Source organism: Fistularia commersonii, chromosome 3 (assembly GCF_037954325.1).
Source record: "Fistularia commersonii isolate RoL2024-O1a breed Wild chromosome 3, RoL_Fcom_v1.0, whole genome shotgun sequence".
Taxonomy (NCBI): domain Eukaryota; kingdom Metazoa; phylum Chordata; class Actinopteri; order Syngnathiformes; family Fistulariidae; genus Fistularia; species Fistularia commersonii.
The window spans coordinates 22,740,987-22,762,866 of NC_141286.1; the positions used below are offsets into that span (position 1 = coordinate 22,740,987).

The window sequence follows — 21,880 nt, forward strand, 5'->3', positions numbered from 1 at the left end:
CGGAGTGACCTCTTCTAATGATTGACATGGCGACCACGTTGAGCGTACAAAAGTTTACCAAGCGCCGTCCAAACACCATCCTTGGGTTCCCTCCGCCACCGCAAGGAAGACACGTTTGTAATTTTCATGTCAGGTCATTATTTTGTTTGTTTGCCGGAGGGCAGCATCGTGGCATTCCTGCCGGCGACCACTTGGCGATGCGAGCGAAAACGTCGGGCTCGAAGTTCACCGCAGTTTGGTGTGAGCGGCCGTTTTGGTCCATTGTTTATTTTTGCCTTTCGATTTAAAAGAAGCCGGAGGACGTCTTGGAGTTCGGCTCAGAATCGACAACATGCAGTTCAATGGCAAACCACTTCCCTTTTTAATGGTGTTAGTTCAAAACCTTGCAGTACATTGAAATAAAAAAATACCTCGACAGTTTAAATGTGTTAAAGATAAAAACTTCTTCCAAATCAGTAATAATGCAATGAATTATATAGATTTTTGAAATGCGAAAAAAAAGTATGACTTCCTGTCGGTATGTCTCAGGAAGACGCATTCTGTCCAACTTTACGTCAGTAACGCTGCAGATGAAATCAGCTCTTTCGAAGGGGTTTGCCACCTGCAGGGAGTGTGAAGTCGACGTAAAGCTTGTGAAATCCCGGGGCTGGGATCCTTCGGGCCGTTTTGATTTACCTCCATCATCCTGCAAGTCGTCCGTGGTGGATCGGACTTTAGTGTTCAGGGAGGCACGGTATAAAAGTCTCCAGCTGTCCCGAAATGTCTGACGTATCCTCATTCATGCATTCATATTCTCTACTGCTTATCCTGCACGCGGGGATCGGGAGGGGGGTTCCCGGCTGTGATTGGCCAAAAGGCGCGGTCGCCAGTCCATCATTTTAGGGTCTACAATGCATGTTTTTTGGACAGAAAACGGAGAGCCCAGAGGAAACCCACGCAGAAAAGTTCGTATTGAAACCCGGGAACTTCTTCTTGTGAGGATGAAGCTCTGATAACACGAATCCCCCATATTTTCTATTGATACGGGCCTCTCAGCTGTAACTCGGTGAGGTTCAGACAAAACATCTCTTAATCTGATTCAGGAAAAGACAAGCAAAAAAAAAAAAAGGGAAATGAGAATTTTAGACACAACCAGCACAGCTTGGAGTTTGGACCGTTTAGTCACACGAGGACCGCGGGTCCGACACGGCCTCCAAAATCGTGAACGATAAAGCGCTGCGGCATTTAGAAACGGTGATAAGAACATTTGACTTCACAGCATCGCCCTCTGGATATATTGTTTTTTTTTTTCTTTTTTTTTTTTTTTTTTAGCAGCAGAATATTTCGTGGCATCAACGTCCCGTCGCGATTATGACGACGGAATCGGTGGGCGGTCACGGTCGGTCCATGGTGCCGGGGCGAGGGCAGACGGATCACGCTACGTACCAAACACTTCATTCAAACTGCTGGCGGCGAACTTAAAATCTCTTTTTTCCCCCCGTTGAATACTTCAAATGCTTGTAACTGTAACAAAAAAAAAAAAAAAAGACAAGTCCAGCTTGCTTCAGCCCATCTTCGGCGTTTCCACTCCGGCGTGCCAGGTGGCAGATCATATGAAAAACACAAACTTAAATGTATATATTGAAATATATTTAGACTTATAATAACAATAACATCGAGTTGAACTGTGTGCCAGTTTGAGCCGTTTAAGCTTTTTTTTTTCACGTGTCTGAGAAGAGAAGAGCGGAGCGCGATGGCGGCGATGTTTTTTTTTTTTTTTTTTTTTTTTTGCATTTTTGCCTACGAACGTAAAGAAGCGAGATCGCGCACGAGTCTTCCTGGTCACTCCGTCGCCCGCCTCTCCTCCCTGCATTTCATCGGGATGAAGTGAGATGCTACGTGCTCCCGCCTGGTCTTCCTCCCCCGTAGCGGCCTCCCCTTCTGCGACAGCGCTATGAACATCTCCTTGCCGTTTTTAGTCCACTTTGTCGAGGAGTAGGCGTTGAAGTAGTTTTCTAGGAAGATCTCCTTGAAGTTGCAGCTATCGCTGTAGAACCTCTGCGGGGGGGCATCGGAGAGAAATAGCAATGATGTCATTTGTCATCACTGAAAAGGATATCTTAGCTCGCTATCTCCATTGCAGCCGGCCGAGTTACCGTATTTTCCGCACTATAAGGCGCACTGCATTATAAGGCGCATAGAATAGAAAGTACCGTAGTGGCTGGGGTTGTGTTATGCATCTACTAGATGAAGCTCCGTGAAAGGGAATGTCAACAAAACAGTCAGATAAGTAAATCAAACTTCATTAATGGAATAGGAACAAACGTTCTGACTACTCCGTTCAATCCCAAAAAAAGTTAGTGCATTCACAATAGGGTACCATACGTACCGGTAGCTCTTACCGGTATTTGGGCCGCCTTCGTTGAAAACAATGTTTACCAACTCCATTTGTTACAATTCAAAGCGTTTCATAAAACGAAAGCATTCATTGATGTTCATGTTGCTAGCTAGTGCTGTTGCCTTCATTGGAATAGTGACTCTGTTCAACAACCCACTGTTCCAGTTTGCCCTCCAGCTGTGGCCGTCTCGCTTTGTTTCCCCAGAAACTCAGTTTAGTCTTCTTTTCTTGGCGCAGGTCATCTTGTCGCTTCCTCCACTTCCTTATGATTGATTCGTTAATGTTGAATTCTCTGGCTGCCGCTCTATTCCCGTGTTCTACCGTCTGACTGATCGCCTTGAGTTTGAACTCTGCGTCGCAAGCTGTCTCTTGAAAGGTGCCATTTTGGGGTCTTGAAGTGGTGTGGGACTGGAATTCCCCTTTACTGTTTTTACCTCTGCTACTTCTACAGCGCCCCCTGACTGCGGAAGCCATAATTAACCAACATTGATCCATGTATAAGGCGCATTGGATTATAAGGCGCACTTTTGGTTTTTGAGAGAATTAAAGGCTTTTAGGTGCGCCTGATAGTGCGGAAAATACGGTACTTCTTTTTCTTTATTTTTTTCCCCACGCCGGAGGAATTACCTTGCCCTGCAGGAGTCCGACCTTATTCATGGAGATGTAGTACTGACTCTTGACGCCCTTGATGGCCAGGATGCCGCCCTCGGACACCGTCCTGATCTCCAGGATGCCTGTCGGGGGGAAAAAAAAAAAAAGAGAGACGCACGGAAGTCAGGACACCCAACGTCTGTCCGTACGCCCCCCTTCCCTCCACGCGAACCCCCGTCCGGACATTCATCTCCATCAACAAGCTCCTGTGCTCCATCAGTCAGTGGTCTCTCTGGCTTTTTTCAAGCTTGTTAACCGGGCCCGCTTGGCCGTTACGCAAACCGCGGCCCGTGCCATTGCAGATATTGGAGACAGAGTACGGCTCGGGCCCCCGGAGGGGGGCGGGGGCGAGGGATGTGCTTCCTTAAATGTGCTTTGCACGCTACATTTTAGGCATGCCCTTTAAATCTGTGGGAGAGCACAAACATTTCTGTTTTGCGTTTCACTCCCTCCGGTTCTACAGGCCGAGGAGCTAATTCGGAATTTATCTCCGTGATACACGCGAATAAAAAAAGGCACCGGAAAAGAGCGTGTGGTTGCTGTCCGGATGGGATGTCACCGATTCCATCTTCTAATGCAAACGCTCAGATGACGTCTCCTGTGATATTTATCAATAAAAACAAAATAGCCTCTCTCGTGAGGGTGCAGATTAATCGTGCGTGGTATTTATCCCCGGACCGGAATATTAGCTTCTCTTCCGCGGCACAAACAACCATGTGCCTGCATGTTGGTTAAGAAGCTGGCGTGAATTAGTTTTTGTCTTTGAGAGAATATGAATAATTCCTCTTAATTGACACAAACTGCAGGAATTCTTCCGCTCGACGGAGGAGAGGAAAGAGGGAAAGACCTTTTCTTGAGCCGTCTCAGGGCTGACACAGTGCACGCCGCATTTCAGTGTTTTCCAGATCACAAACAGATGACGGACTCCCAATCTTGGAATGTTGTTTATGCTCCGCTTGTGCTATTTGACTGGCTGTGACTGCCCCCTTTTCACCGTGCCCTCGTATTGAGTTTACCCCTTCTCCTTCCGTATTTTCTCCCATATCTAAATAAATAAAAATAAATCAACAAATAAATACATAAAATAAAATAAAAGCTCGGCCCCTGGGAATCATTTGTAGATTTTTTAATCATTTTTTTTTTAAATTCTACTTTTACTTATTTAGTGTTAAAACAGGCTATGCCGTCTCATTTTTGCTTTATTTAATGTCTAAAAATCAATTGCGGTCCATCGGAAAACTCCATTGTATAAGGATGTTGTTCTCCGATTGAATCCAAGTCTGGGGATATTCAGATATCCTTATTTGTTTTTGCAATTCTGTGAATGCGTCGCAGGCCTTAAAGCAAAGATCCCAAATCCCGAATTTTCAAATCAGGGATTTTGAATCCGGCAAAGACCTTTCGGGGGGAATCCTTCGCCCGGATGCTTCGGAATCCCCACATTAACCCCCATCTTTACTTTTCCCCGGTGCTCCAGGTTTGTGTTTACCGAACGTCCGGTGTCTCACGTCTGAAACCTCAAGGTGGTTTATTTATCCGGCGGCGTGGACTCGTTTTCAGCCGCGATGCTGCAGATGCGCAGGCCGAGGCGTGAACCCCGACAACCCCGCTCTTAAACTCAAACGCTCTCAGCTTAAACCCAAAGCCCCCTTGGAAATCTTTTATACTCCTGAGGCTTATCCGGTTGCAATAAAACCTCTGTGAGTTATGATTTTGCAGTTTCATTTTATTTATATCCATTTATATAAAGCTCCCAGTTCACGGAATTCGCTCTATCTGCAAGCAGCGACTTCCTTGCGCATATTTTTATGAAAATCCGCAGTTTTAAATAGAAACAACGAAGCCTAGAAACAACGCTCTACGCTTCTGATTCCAAGATTTGTTCTTGGAATAAAACGCTCCTCTGCAATGGCTCTCAGATCACATATATAATATTCGCACCCCCCGCTGCGCCCTCCGGTTTTTCGCGTGCTCTGTGATTGTTATTGTCAGCGCACATGAGGGCGTTTCATTTATTCCCTCCTCCTCTCGCCGCCAATCATCTCCTGCAGCCAGTCTCGGGCCTCGTCTCTAGCGTGCCAACATTCCAGCTACAGCTGCGCGGTCAGATCGGAGGAAGCGATAACTACTAAAACATCTTCGGCCTGACAGGGCAGACTTACAGTAGTCCTTAAAAAAAAAAAAAAAAAAAAAAAGGAAAAAGAAAACCTTGGCTCCGAAACAACAATTTAAGAACATCGGGTGATAAATTACGATTTCCGAATCGAGCCAAAATGAACAGGCATTGACGGGGGATAGTTGGGAGCGCCGTCTATATCCGCGCACGATATCGATCAGCGCCAAATCCCCGATCCACCAATCATTCGAAGTAAATCCCAGAAATGACAAGTAAGTCTCAACCGCCCTCCACCCTCCCGCTAAGGACGTCTTTATTAGGGCTGTTTTTCGAAGCCGGAGCCTCCACCTGCTCGGCGTGACCCCTTTAACGCTGTCGTTAAACCGCGCAATAACAGCTCCCGCTTGTTCCCGTCACCCGGCGCCGGCCCGACGAAGGCGTGGGAATCCGAGAACCCCGTTTCCGAAAGAAAAAAAAAAGAAGAAAAAAAAAAAAAAAAGCGTCCTTACTGTAACAGTTGGTCGGATCTTGCGTCCCATTGATGTTTCCGTTTTCGTCTATTGTTAAGAACCACTGGGTTCGGCTGAACAGCTGCCGGATGCGCACGTCGCCCCCTTCCATGTAGTCATAGTTCCTGGTCTGACGCTCGTGTCCCGTGCAGTTCATGATAGCGGCAAGTTGCTCTGGAGTGCAGTCACTGTAGACCACACACACACTGCTGAACAGGAAGACGGCATGCAGGTACATTCCCGAGAACACATTCTGAACGTTCCATGACGGCGTCCATCTGCGCATTATCGTACAATGCGGTGGGGATCGGTGGACACCATTCTGAAACGTGAGATCTGGGAGCTAGCCCTCAGCCCAGCGACCCTCTGAACCCTGACATTTGCGTGGGGAAACTCTGATTCCCACTTCTTCCAGCCGGGAGAGGGGACGGGGGGGTCTGAAGCTGGCCGGGGTTAGATAAGGCTGGATGCCGGTCTGAAGAAGAGGAGGTTTTTTAGTCCTCAGTGACTGATTGCATTGACTGCTCCATCCTCTCTAGACCGCAGTCTGTCAAAGGATGTCATAATCCACATCAGGAAATATGCGGGGCGTCACTATGAAGGGAAAAAAATCAAAGAAAGAAAAAAAGTCCGGCTAATGCAGTTGGGAAGAAAATCATGCTCACAAGAATAGTTACAATTCAGAATATTCTAAAAGCCACCGGGAAAATATCGCCGCCTTCCCCGTCTATTATCTTACAGTAGAAATCCTATACGTCTTCAAACGCCGGGCAGAAGCTTCTGGTTTTCTCTGCGATACGTCAAAAGTTGCCGACAGGTAAGCGCCTTTTTTTTTTTTTTTTTTTTTTTTTTTTTTTTTTGTTAAATCGCTTCAACACCGAGTGAAATGTCGGCGGCGTCGGAACTCCAATTAGTCTGCGGCGACGACGGCCAACGTTTTGAAAATAAGACGAGGGGACTTACGTGGGACGGCGGAGACGACCGGCCGAGATGCGGGTTCCTCCCTCCCGCCCCCCCTGGCCGGACTCCTGATCCGAGCAGCTTCACAGCTTCGGCCGCGGGATTCCCAGGGATGCCTGCCTCATTCCGGCCCGGCCGACGGCTCGCATCTTCCGCCGCCGCTCGGCACGCCGCTCAGATAAATGCCTCCCGCTGACCTCACTTGAGAGCAATTAGATCCCGACCAGTCAGCTGTCCCTGGCCGAGATTCGGGGTTGCGGGGGAGGCGAGGGGAAGCGGAGGGGAGTTGGGGGAGGGGGGGGGAGGAAAACACCCTCTGTCTGGTTCGCGCTGTCGCTCACTGGCCAGACATGAGAGGGAGCTGTAAACTCCCACAGAGTCCTTCTGAGATCATTTGCATGCACGGTCGCTCTTATAAACTTCACCTCTCTGCTGCTTTTTTTTTTTTTTTTTTTCTTCTTCCACGTTTAAGTAACGCTTGAAATATTTTCTGCCGTGACAACGGCGCGAGGAATTTCTCCCCCTTTCATTTTCGAACGCGGGATCACTTCAAAGAACGTTGCGGATTTCTTTTTTTTTTTTTTTTTTGGGTCGCTATTATCGAGCTCCCAATAGAGGGGGAAGCAATAAATTCTCCCTGGCAGGTATCCATCCGCGGAGAGAAAAACAGAAGACATAGCCGCTCCGAGCCAGTCATCTCCGTGTCAGGGGTCTTGCACTCTCTCGCTTTCTGTGTTTGTCTTGAAAGTCACAATTTATTGCCTTACATACCTGGCCTTTCCTTGGACTCCCTACTTCAAAAGTTTTTATGGGCCCCCCGAATGACACGCTATCCCCCCCTCCAACCCACCCTGCACCCCCCCGGGGGGGAGGAGAGGTCAGGGCTGCAGGGCCGCCGAGAAAGGGAAAGAGAGAGAGAGAGAAAGAGAGAGAGACTTCTGGTCTCTTTCTCATCTTTTAAGTGTAGGCTGTAAAGATCTGGTCTGTTAGCTGTCAGTCACAGACCTGAGACGACAACTTCTTCCTGATTTAAGCTCATATCTTTTCATCTTTTAATCGTCTCTTTTATTTATATTTATACTCATATTTATTGATATTGTCATTGTTGCGCCGCTCTGACTAAAGACGATAAAGTATATCTTATCCTTTACATGCAGCAACTATATTTTTATTTGATCATTTTTATTGATTTCAAAGCTTAAAGTGTGGATTGTAATGACCTGGTCTGTTAACTGTCACTCACAGACCTGACACATTAATTTAAATTCATATCTTGTCTTTTAATCGTCCTTTTTATCTATATTTATACTCATATTTGTTGATATTGTCATAGTTACGCTGCTGTGACAAAAGAATTTGCCCGATGGGGATCAATAAAGTACATCTTATATTACTTATACAGCAGTCCCCTGCAAAGTAGCAACTATAATTTTGTTTTATCATTTTTAATTATTTTAAATTTTTATGACATTCTTATCATCCTTTCCCATACTCTTATAAACAATTGTGACATTGATGTGGCGTCTGGAGGCACCTCCTGCTACGTGCAGGAGGTGCGGAGAATGATGCTCTGGTCGCCGAGCCAATCAGAGCTCAGGATACAGAACACTACATTGCTGATTGGTCGCCGCCCAAGAAAAAGCTTTTTTTTATTGTTAAAATAATTGAAATGATAAAATATAAAAATACATTTATACCCGCAAAAATCAGAGGTGTAGCAAAAAATCTGCAATTTTCATAGTGAATCGTGCATTAAAAATCTGGGTTTTTGATTCGCAATATTAAAAATCCGGATTTTTAATCCATTATCGTCAAAGTTGTTGTCATTTTCTCCACAAGTACGAGTCATGCAGAGGAATCGAGAAGATATTTCTCACTTTCTCATGGTGAGATTGACAAATTAGTAGTGCATATTAACAGTACAGTGCACAAGAAACAAATTAACACTAAACTATGAAGTATAAAGTGCACGCAGATACAATCTACCCGTACTGACATGAAAGGATGATTTAACAGCATAAAAACCTGAAAAACTGAAATGTAGGAAAATATGTTATTTGAATTTGAACTCAGCAGCGGGGTTATCTGCACAGTTTAGAGCAAACAACCGTTATTAAGTAATACCATCCAATAGCAGGTGAGAAAATGCAATTAAGATACAATTATATATCATGGATGTTTCACGAGACCACAAGTTTTTCAATGATATATATATATGTAAAAATGACATCTTATTTGTATTTACTCACCTGCAACTGTTATTACTCAATGACTGTTTTTTGCATTAAACTGTACAGATAAAGAAGTATACACACACAAACATACATGTGTATATACATACATACGTTTATGTATATATAGTAGTCCCTTCCTGTATTGCTAAATTTATTAAAAAAAAAACAAAAAAACAACAAAAAAAATAATTTTTTTTTTTTTTTTTTAAATTTTTTTCTCCATATGAGCAGTGTCAGGGCAGGCCGATAAAGTTCGTCCCGGCGAATCCGAGACGACCTTTAACGTCAGAGATAGTTTGAGGAGCTCGGCTCCTCGAGGCGGCTCGGGGGGCATCAGGTCAACACGCCTCCCCGCTGACGTGTTGCGCTGCAGGTCTCCCCGCTGAAGATAGGATGGACGGATTGTCGGCGTGACGGAAGCGGCTCCAAGTACGAAAGCGACGCGTAAAATCGAGATACGCGGGTCATGGTTGCGGACCGGATCGCCCGACGGCGCGGACAGAGCGCACGCATCGGCCCACAGGTTTGCAACCCCAACAACGACAGGGCGTAAATAATCAATCCGCCACGGGTTGTGATATTTCAGCTGCGGCAAACGTCTCGGACGACCAGGGGGGTTCGTCCGGACCGAGGGCTTTTTTCGATTAATCTCTTGCAGACGAGGCTCGGGGAAGTTCTGTCAAAATAAGCGGCGAGGGCCGGAGGGGTCGATCGCAAACGGTCTCCTGAGGTGTGCGGGGGCGGACGGATCGCGGTTTCGAGATGTGATCGGATCATTCGGGGTACTTTCTGTTTATTTTTAATCGGCGGGGGATTCTGCGGCGTCACGCTGTGAACGACAGGTGAGCGCTCTGGACGGCTCTACGAATCCCCGCCGGAGCGACGCTGGCTCGCGTTGTCACCTTGAGGGAGCGCCGAGTACTCTTTCCCCCCGCTGTTATTGTTCTGCGGTTAAGCCAAACCAAGCAACGCGAACACGCAAAGCTATAAATCAGCGGGGTTGGAAATGGGGGGCAGAGCCGCTTCCCCACGTGAAAGCTTTTTTTTAAAGAGGTGATTGCGACAGCGAGGCCTGCAGGCCTTTCTTATTTCTCCGATCCAAGACAAGCGGAGTAGCGGCTGTGCGCTTCTGGTGGAGCCGTACCTGCCGTCAGAGCAACACAACACAACACAACACAACACAACACAACGCAACGCAATGCAACACAACTCAAATCACCTTTTTATTCCATTTGACAGATTGGAAAAATGCTCTGCCAGAAGAATTCCAAAGCTCTATCTATCTATCTATCTATCCATCTATCTATCTATCTATCTATCTATCTATCTATCTATCTATCTATCTATCTATCTATCTATCTATCTATCTATCTATCTATCTATCTATCTATCTATCTATCTATCTATCTATCTATCTATCTATCTATCTATCTATCTATCTATCCATCTATCTATCTATAGTATATGTATATATGTATATTTTTAGTCTCCTACACCTTTTCCCTTCTTTTACTGAATAAGGAATAGAAAAGCATGTTCTTTATTCCCTGTTAATTCCCAGACCTGACGAAACAGTTTTGAAGCGCTGGCCGAAAAGAAAGAAAAAAAAAACTAAAAACCCAAAACAAACAAGGCTTTAAAAAAAAAATTAACAATTTTCGGTGTGTTTTGGTCTGGCTGCGGAAACAGCGGGCGACGCCGCCCAGCCAGGAAGTGACATCGATCCCTCGCGTTAGAAGCAAAGGAGAAGCGGTCAATTGTGCGTCCATTACAAAAATCACATCCACATGTGTCTCCTGAGGCCGATCCCAGGACGGAAACGCTCCACATCGAAGTAACGTCACCATTTTCCTTCTTATTTTCACCTAAAACGCCCTTGTCGGTGGGATTCCTCGGGAGGGGCCGAAAGACTTCTGTTTTTCCGAAGGGGATCCGCCGCCCCCCCCCAGTGTCCTTGTCGTTATCGCGATGTCCGCGGGGGTGCACGTGTTCGCCCGCCGCCGTTATTTATAGCCGCCGCGAGTGTTGTGAACCTCGATCCCTTAGAGATCCCCAATTACCATGGAATTCGGAGAGCAAGAGCGAGACCCAAACAGTCTAAAACAGCGCTAAGAATAGATTGACCTTAGACATAATCCATTCTCCGAGCATAAATGCGGCTACATCGCTAGAAGACGAGCCGGCGAGCGCGCACGCACACGCGCACAAAAAGACTCTTCTCTCTCTAGGAATGCTTTTAGTGAGTTTGATGCGGACCTGCAGATGTTTCGCAGCAACAGTGGAAACTGTCATAAACTCCAGGTCTCTCCTCGCACTAACACCTCCCGGGATTAAACAGAGCGGTAAATCAACGAGGCAATATTTCTGTCGGGCGCGGGGAAAGGAAGCGGGACAGGCCGCGATGATCGGGGTGACCTCCGAGATGTCCACGTTTTTTATTTTTATTTTTCAAAGACAGGTTTTCAAAGTGCCGAGCACCTGGTCGGAGGGAGGTGCTCGAGTTTCGGCTCGGCGCGGAAATTCAGTTTGATTTTCCTTTTTCGAGGTTCACAGAGAGGCATTGTTTACGAAGCATCGGCTCTTTATAACAATTTACAAAAGTGCTCGGAAAAAGTCGAGACAACAGGAGATGCCAGTAAAAGCAAGGGTCCATTGAGGTTTAAATGCGCGGCCAGAAGTAATTCCTGTTCTAGCGTGAAGCTGCGGCAGGTGGCCTTTCGGGCTCGGAAAAAAAAAAAACAAAACTGTAGTTTGGCTCCTTTCGCAAACCGAAATGTTCACAAACTGAACCAAAGTTTCAGATTGAATTCAATGTATATCTCATCGATCCGTTCTCCAGCCCCAAGACACATACTGCATGCTCTTGAATTTTTTTTACGGAATTTATTTGTGGAAAAAATAAAGAAAGGCATTAAAGATAGCTATACTGGGTTTCTGGCGTTCTTTCTCTTCTTGCCACCACTATCAGTCAATGTTTCCTTCTCGCTAATGCTAATGCTAATGCTCGCTCCAGCAAGCTGTTTTTCCTTAATTCATACTAAAAATTACTTTTGATCGTTAACGTAGTCGCCCGTTTAACCACATCCGCCACCTTTAGTGCATCTTTGTTTGTCAGGATTGTACAGACGGTTGACTTAGCCGTGTTGTAGTGTTTGGCGAGATCTGTAACGCGAACACCACGCTAACGTTTAGCTATTATTCCCTGCTTCAAATTCTTAACTTCTTAACACCACTAGCGCTAGCACCTTTTTTGGAGCCATAATGATTGCTAAGTTACTGAAAAAAAAAGCACAAAAAAAAACTTTATAACAGGAAAACACAACGATGAACGATGTAACCAACGGAGAGCAGCAAGTGCGACTTACGCTAGGCTACAATGCCGCAACGCGAAAAGCCGGTGGGATCGTTTGTTTGTGCGTCCGCAGGTCGATTCAAAATTTGATCGAAAACTCTGATTTGTTCGTAACTATCAGCGTTCGCATGCCGAGGCTCTCCTCTACCTGCACAAGCACACCGGCAAAATGTGGCGTGCACGGCGTCATCATAATAAATAGCGGAACGACCAACTCGTACGGGAAATTTAATTCGATAACATTCCACGACGTTGTGTCCGGGGCCGTAATTGCCATTTAGGGTAGTCCACAAAGAGTGGAGCTTCATCTGTTGCCGGAGTCTATTTACACAGCGCGCATATACACAGTGTCTCACGCACACACACACACACACACACACACACACACACGTGCTCGCTGCTCGGCTCTTTGAAGCGTCTCTCTTCCCCGGGTCGTTGCTGTAAAAGGTGACACATGGCGGCGGCTCTGGTCGACGCTTCAGCAGCATCTGTCCTCCTGCTGCTCCGAGGTTCGGGGAATTTGTCTCTTAAGCCGTCGCGATATGTGATTTTTCGGCGAAAATACTAGCTGATGATATTCGGCAACTTTTTTAAAGGATTTTTTTTTTTTTTTTAAGACTGCACGGCTATTTAATATCAGGTAGTACAAATACAGCTTCGACGGTTGCATAATTATTTATGCTGGAAATAAAATCTTACAGACATTTTTTCGGAGAATGTTTGCGCGAACGTTGGCCGATATGTCGGCCCGGACACATGTCGCGACGCCGCGGGCGGTGTCGCCGCATTAGGGCCGGTGTAATCGGCCTTGTTCAAGAATGCGAATCAACGCGGTGCGCCATCGTCGGGGGAATACTCTGATCCCATCTAATGCAGGAACAGCTGTTAGGGATCACGGTCTTAACTGCTGGCCATATCTGTCCATGTATCAGAAAAAGCAGATCCTTTCTTATGACAACACGGTCTGCACGGCTTTAAATGAGAAAGTCGTTCTAAAATAAGCGCCTCGAGCTCAGAAACGGTGCGCGGTTTACAAAGGAGCCTCTGATTCAGGCCATATTTATAATAGCGGGGCGTGAATGCATGGAGAAATGGGACCAGCTGTATTAATTATACAGTAGAAACGGACAGTTTTGTGCGTGGCGTCTTTCATGACGCCTATTAGACAATGCATTTGTGTGTCATAAATACCGCCTTTGTGACCAAAGACAAGAATGACTTAGTGCTGTCAGAGGTTTCAGCTGTGGTATTAATCTTCGGTTGAGTTTTGTCACCGCTGGGACATCAATTATACCCCTTTCATGCGCGGGTGTTTTCTTTGGTTGCTTTGGGAAACCAGATGCTGCAAAGCCGTGGGTGGTTTTGACCCGACTCGAGGGCTGGAACATGCATCCTTTGCTCGTAGTCTTGAGGGTGCTCTTCGCCCCCGAGTGACGGTGACCGCTAACCCACGTCGCACCTTCAAATGACTCCAGCTTCTGCTCCCGCAACAGCCGTCGCCCTTCCAAGCGCGGTGGTCTCCAGTTGAAGGTCACCTCTCCTTATCCCGCGTTGGCACAGCGCCGCCCTCCGTCGGCCGTAACCCCAAAGCCGCTCGCCGGTTCTAGCGGTTTGGGAAAACATTGGGAGGGGAGTTGGGTACCGGCCATCTCTCAGGTTGGGTGGTACCTTCACCGAGAAGAAGCTCTCCCTAGCGAGAAGCCGATTCGTGACATTTTAAGTGCTCCGAGACATCGGATGATAATACGCTGTCAAGTGCGAGCTTCAGTTTTGCAAATGCGCATTGGCCCCTTTGATCGAGGACCGGAGATTATTAGTTTGGGTCCACCGTCGGGCTCTTTGCCGAGGTCTCTGCTGGACGCGGTCGGCGCTCCGGCTCGGCCAGATGGAATCAGAACGACATCCAGTTGCACTTTTCTGGATGGCCGCACTGGCTAACTCGACCAAAATAGTAGTAGCGATTACCAGAGCCGTTACGATGGTTATCGTTAGCGCATGCCCTGCATCCAGAGGGGAATAAGTCAGGCGTTCCTGCACCAAGAACTTATCGATGTCATCAAATCGGACTTTCCATTTGATTAGGCTAATACGTGTTTGACTGCTGAGGCGAGGGCTGCAAATAACATTTATCGCTAGAACTTGGACTTTGTTGCTGTTTAAGATTCGTCCCGCGTCATTTTTGAAGTCCCGTCACTTTCAAAATCGGATTCTGCTGTACGTTCTCTGTGTTTTCCTTCACGTCGTGTGCCCTCATGGCGGTTGTCTGCTCTGCCTGTTTCCCTTTATCTGTCAATTCTCGCTTCTCCTCTCGTGGCTCCACCAGCTGTAAAATGCTGGAGATGAAACGTGTAAAAATATATTTTGTTCCTATTATCAAATTTATCTCCAGGGTAAAAAAAAAAACAAACCGTCAAAGACACGGGGATGTGAACACAATTGTGTGACACTGGTGTTTGAGGACGCACTCCGGTTGCTATAGCAACCACCCCGAAGGTCCGACAGCAAGGTGTGCGAAAGACCCTCCCATTCAATACGGGCCCGCATCGCTGAGCAGAATGAGCGTGTTCCCGGCGGGACCGGTCGCCATGGTAACCCCAACTTATGGCCTATCAATTCACTTTTAGAATTAGATCAATATTTTGTCCACCGACTTGCGGGGAAGAGGTTGGCTGCAACTGATTTCATAGCCGTAAAATTTACCCTAGAGAGTCCCTCACAAGGCATGGGAATCGAATATTTGTGGTACAAAATCATTTTTCCAATTTGACAATACTCACATAGACGCCACAGTGTGAAAGACCCCGATGTCCTCAAGAAAAAAAAAAGGAAAAAAAAAAACAAAAATGTGCACCCTCATCAAAGTGAAGAACATGTGCATTATTACAGACTGCAAGAAAAATGGTCAGATGGTCCACCGTAAAAATCTGAAGAAGACAAGACGTGTTAAAGCAGTGTCTTTTGAAAAGGGACCGGTAAATAGCGTGCAGATAAAATGCCATGGCTCTTCAAGGCGCAGACTTACGTTCTGCCGTAACCATAAAATGTTTGCGTGCGTGTATTTTGCACGGCAGGGGTGCAGACATAATAACACCGCTGCAGCCGTAGGACGCCAAGGTTGTTTGCCACATGAAAAGAGCCATGCATTGGGCTGCGCTCGGATTAATGGGGCACTTAATGTACCTGGCAGGGGTTTAGCACTAGAGGGCTTCGTGAAAAGGAGGTGTGGAGATCTGGAGTACCTGGAAGACACATAACAGCTCTTTTAACATTCAAATGGTTGCAATTCGGCTTGCATCTGCGTTACTTAAAGCGTGGATCGATCAAAGTAGACGGAATTACAGCGCCAAGGAATAATCCATCCACCCCAGGTTGCAAATATTATCACGTATGTCATCGGGGATGTATATCAGGAATTACGCCGCATCAGAAATACCGAATAGTGCTAGTCAAGGGATGAAAGTTGCCGCGCCGAGTCATCTTCCAGGATTTGCAAAATTCAATCCCTGTGAGTTCATCTTTCTATACTCCGACTCCAAGGAGCCAGACTTTGGTTTTATTTGAAAAAAATTAGCCGAGTATTAGTCGATTGTGATTAACTGTCAGCAGGAATAAGGTGTCCTCGGCGTGATCTGTGTAAACAGCTTAAGACCCGTTCACGGCTGGAAAGCTTCGCAGGCATGACTTCAGTCGGGACACAGGAGCAACCAAACGGCCAGCGGTGTGCAAAAGGCCGTCAGAGGATTCGAGTAGCGTTCCAAATAATTGGCATTTAAAATAAAAAAAGGAAGAATGCATGCCGCGTTTCGACAGTAGTTGGGTTTTTCCATCAATGTCTTCGGCGCATTGCGTGTTCACATAAAGAGCCGAATGATGAGGATCAAACTGCACAAATTACGGGAGTAATTGATGGAAAATTTCCCTGCAGGAAACCTGCTATTATGGTTCAGGGAACGTAATAAGCTATTAGCTTCGGCAATCTTTTTCCCGAGTCTCCACTCTTTTATCATGGCGGTGGAATATTTTGTGAGAGAGAAAACAAAAAAAGTCGTCGTTGTTTGTTAGGGATCGCGCATTGTTCGATCTTCGAATCCAAAAAAACAAAAAGAAACAGCGAGTGAACTGCTTCTATGGAACACTTTGAGTTATAGAGCTGTTTGCAGTTGCTACTAATAGACGGCAGAAGAGGCCAAACCAAAGATGGTCTCACACACACACACACACTCACGCAAGCGTTGACATTACTGATTAATGAAAATGATAAGCAGACAAGATAGACGCGGCAGAATTAATCCATGTCTCCCTATCGAAAAGACAAATAAAATTCCCTTTGAGTCAAAGCTCGTCCTGGATCCGTCTGAAGGCTCCTCATAGCTACTGGCTTTAGTGGAACCATAACCATAACACTGAGTCACTCAACTGCTCATTGGCTTCCGAGAGGAATGTCTGTGTCATGTGTTATGACAAAAGCTAACAAAAGCCAGTGTTTTGCATTTTTATTTTTGTAACCTCTGTTGCAAAAGGGCTGACAAGTTCACGGATTCGCCAGGCATGCAACACACACATACACACACACACAAGAAAGGCTTTCTCAAAAACAAAAAAACAAATTGTCAAGCTTACATTTATGCGATATATTTCCCCGAAAACCGGGAAGTCTCCCGGACGGACATGTCTTGATGTGGACAGCGATCAGAACATTTCTCTGTTGTCAGATTTTTTTTTTAACAATTTTTAACTTTTTTTTTTTCTGCTGCCTTAAATGACTCTCATTTCCAACTTTCCCTCCTTCCACCTTAAATTCCAAGTGTAGCAACGTCTTTTCTCCTCAAGCTGGGTCTGACAACCATTAGCGTCCATCTGCCGCGGCGTGAAGAGAGACGCACCAAAGTAGGACATCGCATTCGAGCAGGTGTTGTCTTCGGGGAAGCGCCCGTTGCGTGCTTGCTGTGTGTGCACGTGTTTCGGGGGTGTCCGGCAGGGGAAGGCTTTTTTTTCGCGAGGAAACACGCGTGCGAGAGAGTCCAGGCCACCGGTCAGAGGAAATAACTTTTGTGATCTGGTCTTGTTTATTACCAAAGTGCTGCTGTTGTCTGCTCCGAGCAAAACAAACAAGTGGGCGACATCTGTTTCCGTTTATCTGCTGTGTGGCGTTACGACCCACTTTGTGGGCCGCAAGATAAACTGGAGACCGACAAAAGAGTTTACTAAAAAGGGGAGGGAGGGGGTACAATTTCGCTGTTTAACTGCCTCTTAAGATGTATGGGTTAGCGGTCTCATGCGATGCTTAAGCGCACGTACATTGCCTGTGGAACGCTAGCTGAGATGCAGGGGGTCGGCGGCACCCCCGACTGCTATCAAGCTAGTTCAAGATGCATGTACGCGCACCCTCGCAGATTCGTTGTTGGCTAACAAGCTACCAATGTGCACATGTATCCCCTGTGGAAGGCTAGCAGGGTGGATGCAGGGTAGCCACCACCCCAAAGAGGTCGCTAAGCTACAGCAACACCTCCAACTGCTATCAGGCTAGCAACACCTCTTAACATCGTGGTTCTCCATGGTGATGTCCCTCTCTCCACCCGCTACACTTGCACTCATCGGGTAATCCGACGAAGTTTGCCCGTGTACGTACACCCACCTTTGCGGATTCGTTGTTGGCTACAAAGCTAGCAATGCTCCTGTGTATCGCCTGTGGAAGGCTAGCAGGGGCGATGCAGGGTAGCCACCACCCCAAAGAGGTTGCTAAGCTATAGCAACGCTTCCAACCAAAGAAGACCAACACATCATCCACCGCCGATGTGATGCTAATTGGGTAATCCCGAGTTGGCCTGCGATCATGCACGAGGACGGCGGGGGTAAAAGTTACAGACGCACACCAGTGCTGCAATAAACGAAAGCAAAAACGCAATCCGAGCGCTCAGTCGCAGGGGCGTCGCAGTGACGGCGGTCTCGCCACAGGGAGTTTTAATGATAATAAAAGATTTAACAACTGTCTCCTCTCGTTGGCAAAAATTTTTTGCAAATCGGTCCTATTTTGGAGGAGGATATTAAAACAAATAGAAACATAAACACGAGAGGAAATCCCCGGTGGAGATAATGAAGTCAATCCGTTGTACCGGCACATTATCTCAATTTCACAAATGTGCAGTTTGTCCCAAAGCTGATATCTCTGTCTGCTCAAAGGTGGACGGCCCTTGTATTTTATAAAGTATTGCAAAACCAGAGGTGTTGCGTGAAATTCTCAAGCGCTGGGTGTAGATTTACCACGCAAAGGTCATTTATTCCGTGAAGGGCACGTGTTAGCATGTATGAGCTGACAAGCCAAACAAAGCTCTTTCAATAACCGAGGACGGAGCGATTCTCCGATAAGGATCATTCTCCTTTATTTAGGACGACCGGCTCCGAGGTGCGGACGAAGAGGAAATCTGTGCACGTTGCATTAAAACCTGGTAATCCCCGCACGTCGAAGGCACCCTTTGGGGGAAATTTGTTCATCGTCGTTGCCATTTTCTCCCTGCCCTTAGCATCCGACAGCGAGAAACACTGCAAAAATGAACATCAAATGTAATATTTCCATAAAAGGCATATCATATTGTATGAGACCAAGATGTTTATCAGGGAGAGTTAATAAGAGGTAACGATCTTGCGCCCGTGCTAAGAGAGCCGGGCTCGTCTCGCTGACATCCCTTTTCTATTAACCCGAGACAACATTGTTCCCTTGTTTGAGAGGATGGCAGACCGAGAGGATGAAAACACCAAATAAACAATCCTGACCAAATAAAGGGATAGCAAGACTTTATAGATTAGTCCTTCCCACGGGCCTGTTTCACAATGTGCTTTCACTCAGCCCATATCTTGAGTTGCGTGAGAGTTTTTCATATCTCACACACTCTTGTAAATCACTATTGAACAGTAGTAACTCAGAGAATGAACTCCAAACAGGTCTGCTTTCAATTTAGGGCCCGCGGGCTCTGCCAAGGCTGCGGCAGGCTCTGAGACCACCCCCCTCACCGCAGATTTACTGGCCTCGTCTCTTCTTAGGACCGGCGGAACACCTGCCCTCTCCTCGCGTCACGCCACGGCGCACTCCTCACACCTAGGAGGTGTGGAGTCGGAGGGTGTTCGAGCGTGAGAGAGGGCCTCGTTGGGCGAGATGGTGAAATATTTTTCAACCCCGCGCTCCGATCGCATGCTAACAGAAGGCTTGCGTTAAGTAACGGAGAAATGATTGGGTGATTAATTGTGGTTGCATTTCTTACACCCTCTCTGTGACCGTGAGTCATCCTTTTTGGGGGGTGGGGGGGGGTGTCGTTTTTCAATTTAACTCTGACTTGTCCTCAGATAGAGGCACGCTCGGGGGGCCGCCGTCGCAAATCAGATTTCAGATTCCGCAACTTAAACAGACTTAAAGTTGCGATGGAGAAGGACGCATTTTCACGTGATTATCCGATCACACCATTTGCAGACGACACCGTGGTATTTTCTACAGTCCGATCCTGGCCTTACCGAGCAATAGGGCGCACTTGTGCACATCCTGTGGATAACATACTCCCCAGGTTAAGGCCCCGTGTGCCAGAATAAGTTTCGGAATTGGTCGTCACAGTTTGCGCGGTGCCACGGCTCCGGGGGGGCCCGCGGCTGAGGATCCCACAGTTATGTTACAAAATCTGCAAAGGTTTAAGAAATCTGCCTTTTTGAAAGCAGCTCAATGTGCTCCAAAGCATGTGGCTCTATCCCCCAAGGTGTTTTTTGCATTTTCGGTCCGCATAAACAGTTGGCTCCGTGCTCTCGGTGCCTCTTTAAAAGGGATGAATGAAAGTTTAAGCGCACTGCAAGGCAGGTTTTTATAACACGGGCAACTTAAAGCACTTTACAAAGGAACAAATGACATATAATAAAAGCAAGTGAGCGGGATAAAAACAAAGAATGGTAACGTTGACTCGTCTTTGTTACTCTCCGAGACGCATGGATGCTCCAAAACACGGCTCCTCTATTTTTAGTTGTAATTCTGCGGGAATAAACAGTAGTCCTGAACAGAAAATCTCGAAAATATTGCAAATAACCGCCCCGGGGATTTTTTTTTTCCCCTTCTCTTCTGAAAAACAGTAGAATGTTGTTGATTCATTGAGAACACGGCAGCCAAAGAAGCAAAATAGGTTATGCGTTGATGATTTTTATTTTATTTTTTTTGTTGTTGTTTCTTTTTTTAAATCCCTGCTACAAACATTGGCAACAGAATTTTTGGAGTGATGCTTGTAAATAGTCTGGCGTGCTTAATGGTTAAGCTTGTCCAAGTTAAGCCCGGCTTAAGCTCAACTAGCGAGCCTATCCTTTTGCGATCACTCATTTCTTTCTCGCATGTCGCCGTGCACGTTCGGCCGTTTCGTCCGCTGTCACCGCCGCCATGTACAGATTTCTCCGGAGGACGGCGTCTCCAATGGCCAAAAGATTTCCTCACTTTACCGTGTTATTGCATTGCCTCTGTGTGTGTATCCTCCCCTTATTGGAGCATTTCTGGATTATTTTATCAGTCATCGTAGCTGCAGATGAGCGGTATCTAAATCTATTACACGAATCAGGAGCCTGGAGCGTCACTTTGAATCCTTTGTAACAGTCCAGGGGAAGGGATGGGCCATTGATAAACTGAATACGTAAACCAGCGTCATGCATTGAGGTTTAATTAGGAACACAAGATGTAAACTATAAAAGACACTGGAGTCAAGCGTTGTCAAATGTGATGAAAAATGACGCTGTTGGTCTTGGATGCGCGTCAGGATCCCTGTCAGAATTGCGAAATGGGGGCTTAGCGAAACAAACAGAAGACCAGATTCATCACCGGCGACTACGCATCTCACACCACGGTTGTTATTTCCATTTCAGATATCAGATGGCAAAGTTGCTTCACCCTGGACGTCAGCGCGGCGATGACGCCGTCAAAGAAAGAGCCAGAGAGTCGAGCCCTTGCGTATATTTGTTCAACAATCGGACATTATTATTAATTAATGGTAAATCAACCCGTTCTGTGATAGCAACCGACCAAAACCCGAAGGGAGTAATGAATCATCTGGGTAAATATGTATTTACATAGCGAATTCCAACACAATGAAAGGTATCTCTGATTTAAAATATTTAATTTCCCTTTTTAAAAAAAAAAAAACGAAATCATTTTAACACTGTCACGCCGTCAGAGGGGATCAGAAACCGAGGGGACGTGAGGACGTCTCGGTACGGTGGCCAGAACAACGACCGATGGATCTACGACATTTAATCTCCTCCCACCACCCGGGCCACCCGCATAAAGACCCGTCGCCTAGACATATATCATCACGTTACACGAATCTTATTCATCTCTTTGTAACAGATAATGCATCTCCAAAGAGCTGACGGTATTGCAGTAAAAAAAAAAAAAACAGGCGGTAATAAATAACGTAAACCCAAAGCTTCAACGGTCTGGCTGCGGAGGGACGACGGTCTCACATGAAAAAGCACGACAGTCTTCTAAGAACCTGAATAATTAGCTTACATTGGATCTAAGTAGGAACAGAGGGTGGTGGACTTGTGTTTGCTTTCCATTTTCAGCTCTGGCACGGATTCAGGCCACCTTGGAGGATCTGAAAACCATTATCCCGCGCTGTTGGTCAAAAGTGCAGACTGTATACGATATCACAGTATTGTGCCTCACAG

At 46.4% G+C, this 21,880-nt stretch overlaps 1 protein-coding gene and 1 long non-coding RNA gene across 3 annotated transcripts; one reads left to right on the forward strand and one right to left on the reverse strand.

Annotated features, from left to right (window-relative positions):
* Positions 1-337: 337 nt before the first annotated feature.
* On the reverse strand, positions 338-6,898 carry fgf7 (fibroblast growth factor 7). 2 transcript variants are annotated; one of them, XM_086144215.1, is made up of 4 exons: positions 6,617-6,898; positions 5,654-6,247; positions 3,005-3,111; positions 338-2,037 (listed from the first exon to the last, which is right to left on the reverse strand). In XM_086144215.1, the coding sequence occupies exons 2-4, from the start codon at positions 5,937-5,939 to the stop codon at positions 1,822-1,824; spliced, it is 609 nt and encodes a 202-aa protein (XP_086000341.1). In that variant the 5' UTR covers positions 5,940-6,247; positions 6,617-6,898; the 3' UTR covers positions 338-1,821. The 2 variants fall into 2 exon arrangements, with proteins under 2 accessions (XP_086000341.1, XP_086000340.1); XM_086144214.1 differs by lacking the exon at positions 6,617-6,898 and having other exon boundaries at positions 5,654-6,529.
* On the forward strand, positions 5,301-6,507 carry LOC147235877 (uncharacterized). Its single transcript, XR_015105944.1, has 2 exons — positions 5,301-5,416; positions 6,395-6,507. It is a non-coding gene; the product is annotated as an uncharacterized LOC147235877 (long non-coding RNA).
* Positions 6,899-21,880: the final 14,982 nt, after the last annotated feature.

Bases quoted from the DNA above. Each gene is read 5' to 3' on its own strand.
- fgf7 (XM_086144215.1), bottom strand. From the start codon at position 5,939: ATGCGCAGATGGACGCCGTCATGGAACGTTCAGAATGTGTTCTCGGGA. The intron at 3,112-5,653 runs GTAAGGACGCTT...TCCCCCCGACAG, and splicing joins AGATCCGACCAACTGTTACA to GCATCCTGGAGATCAGGACG. The intron at 2,038-3,004 runs GTAATTCCTCCG...GCCCCCCCGCAG, and splicing joins TCGGACTCCTGCAGGGCAAG to AGGTTCTACAGCGATAGCTG.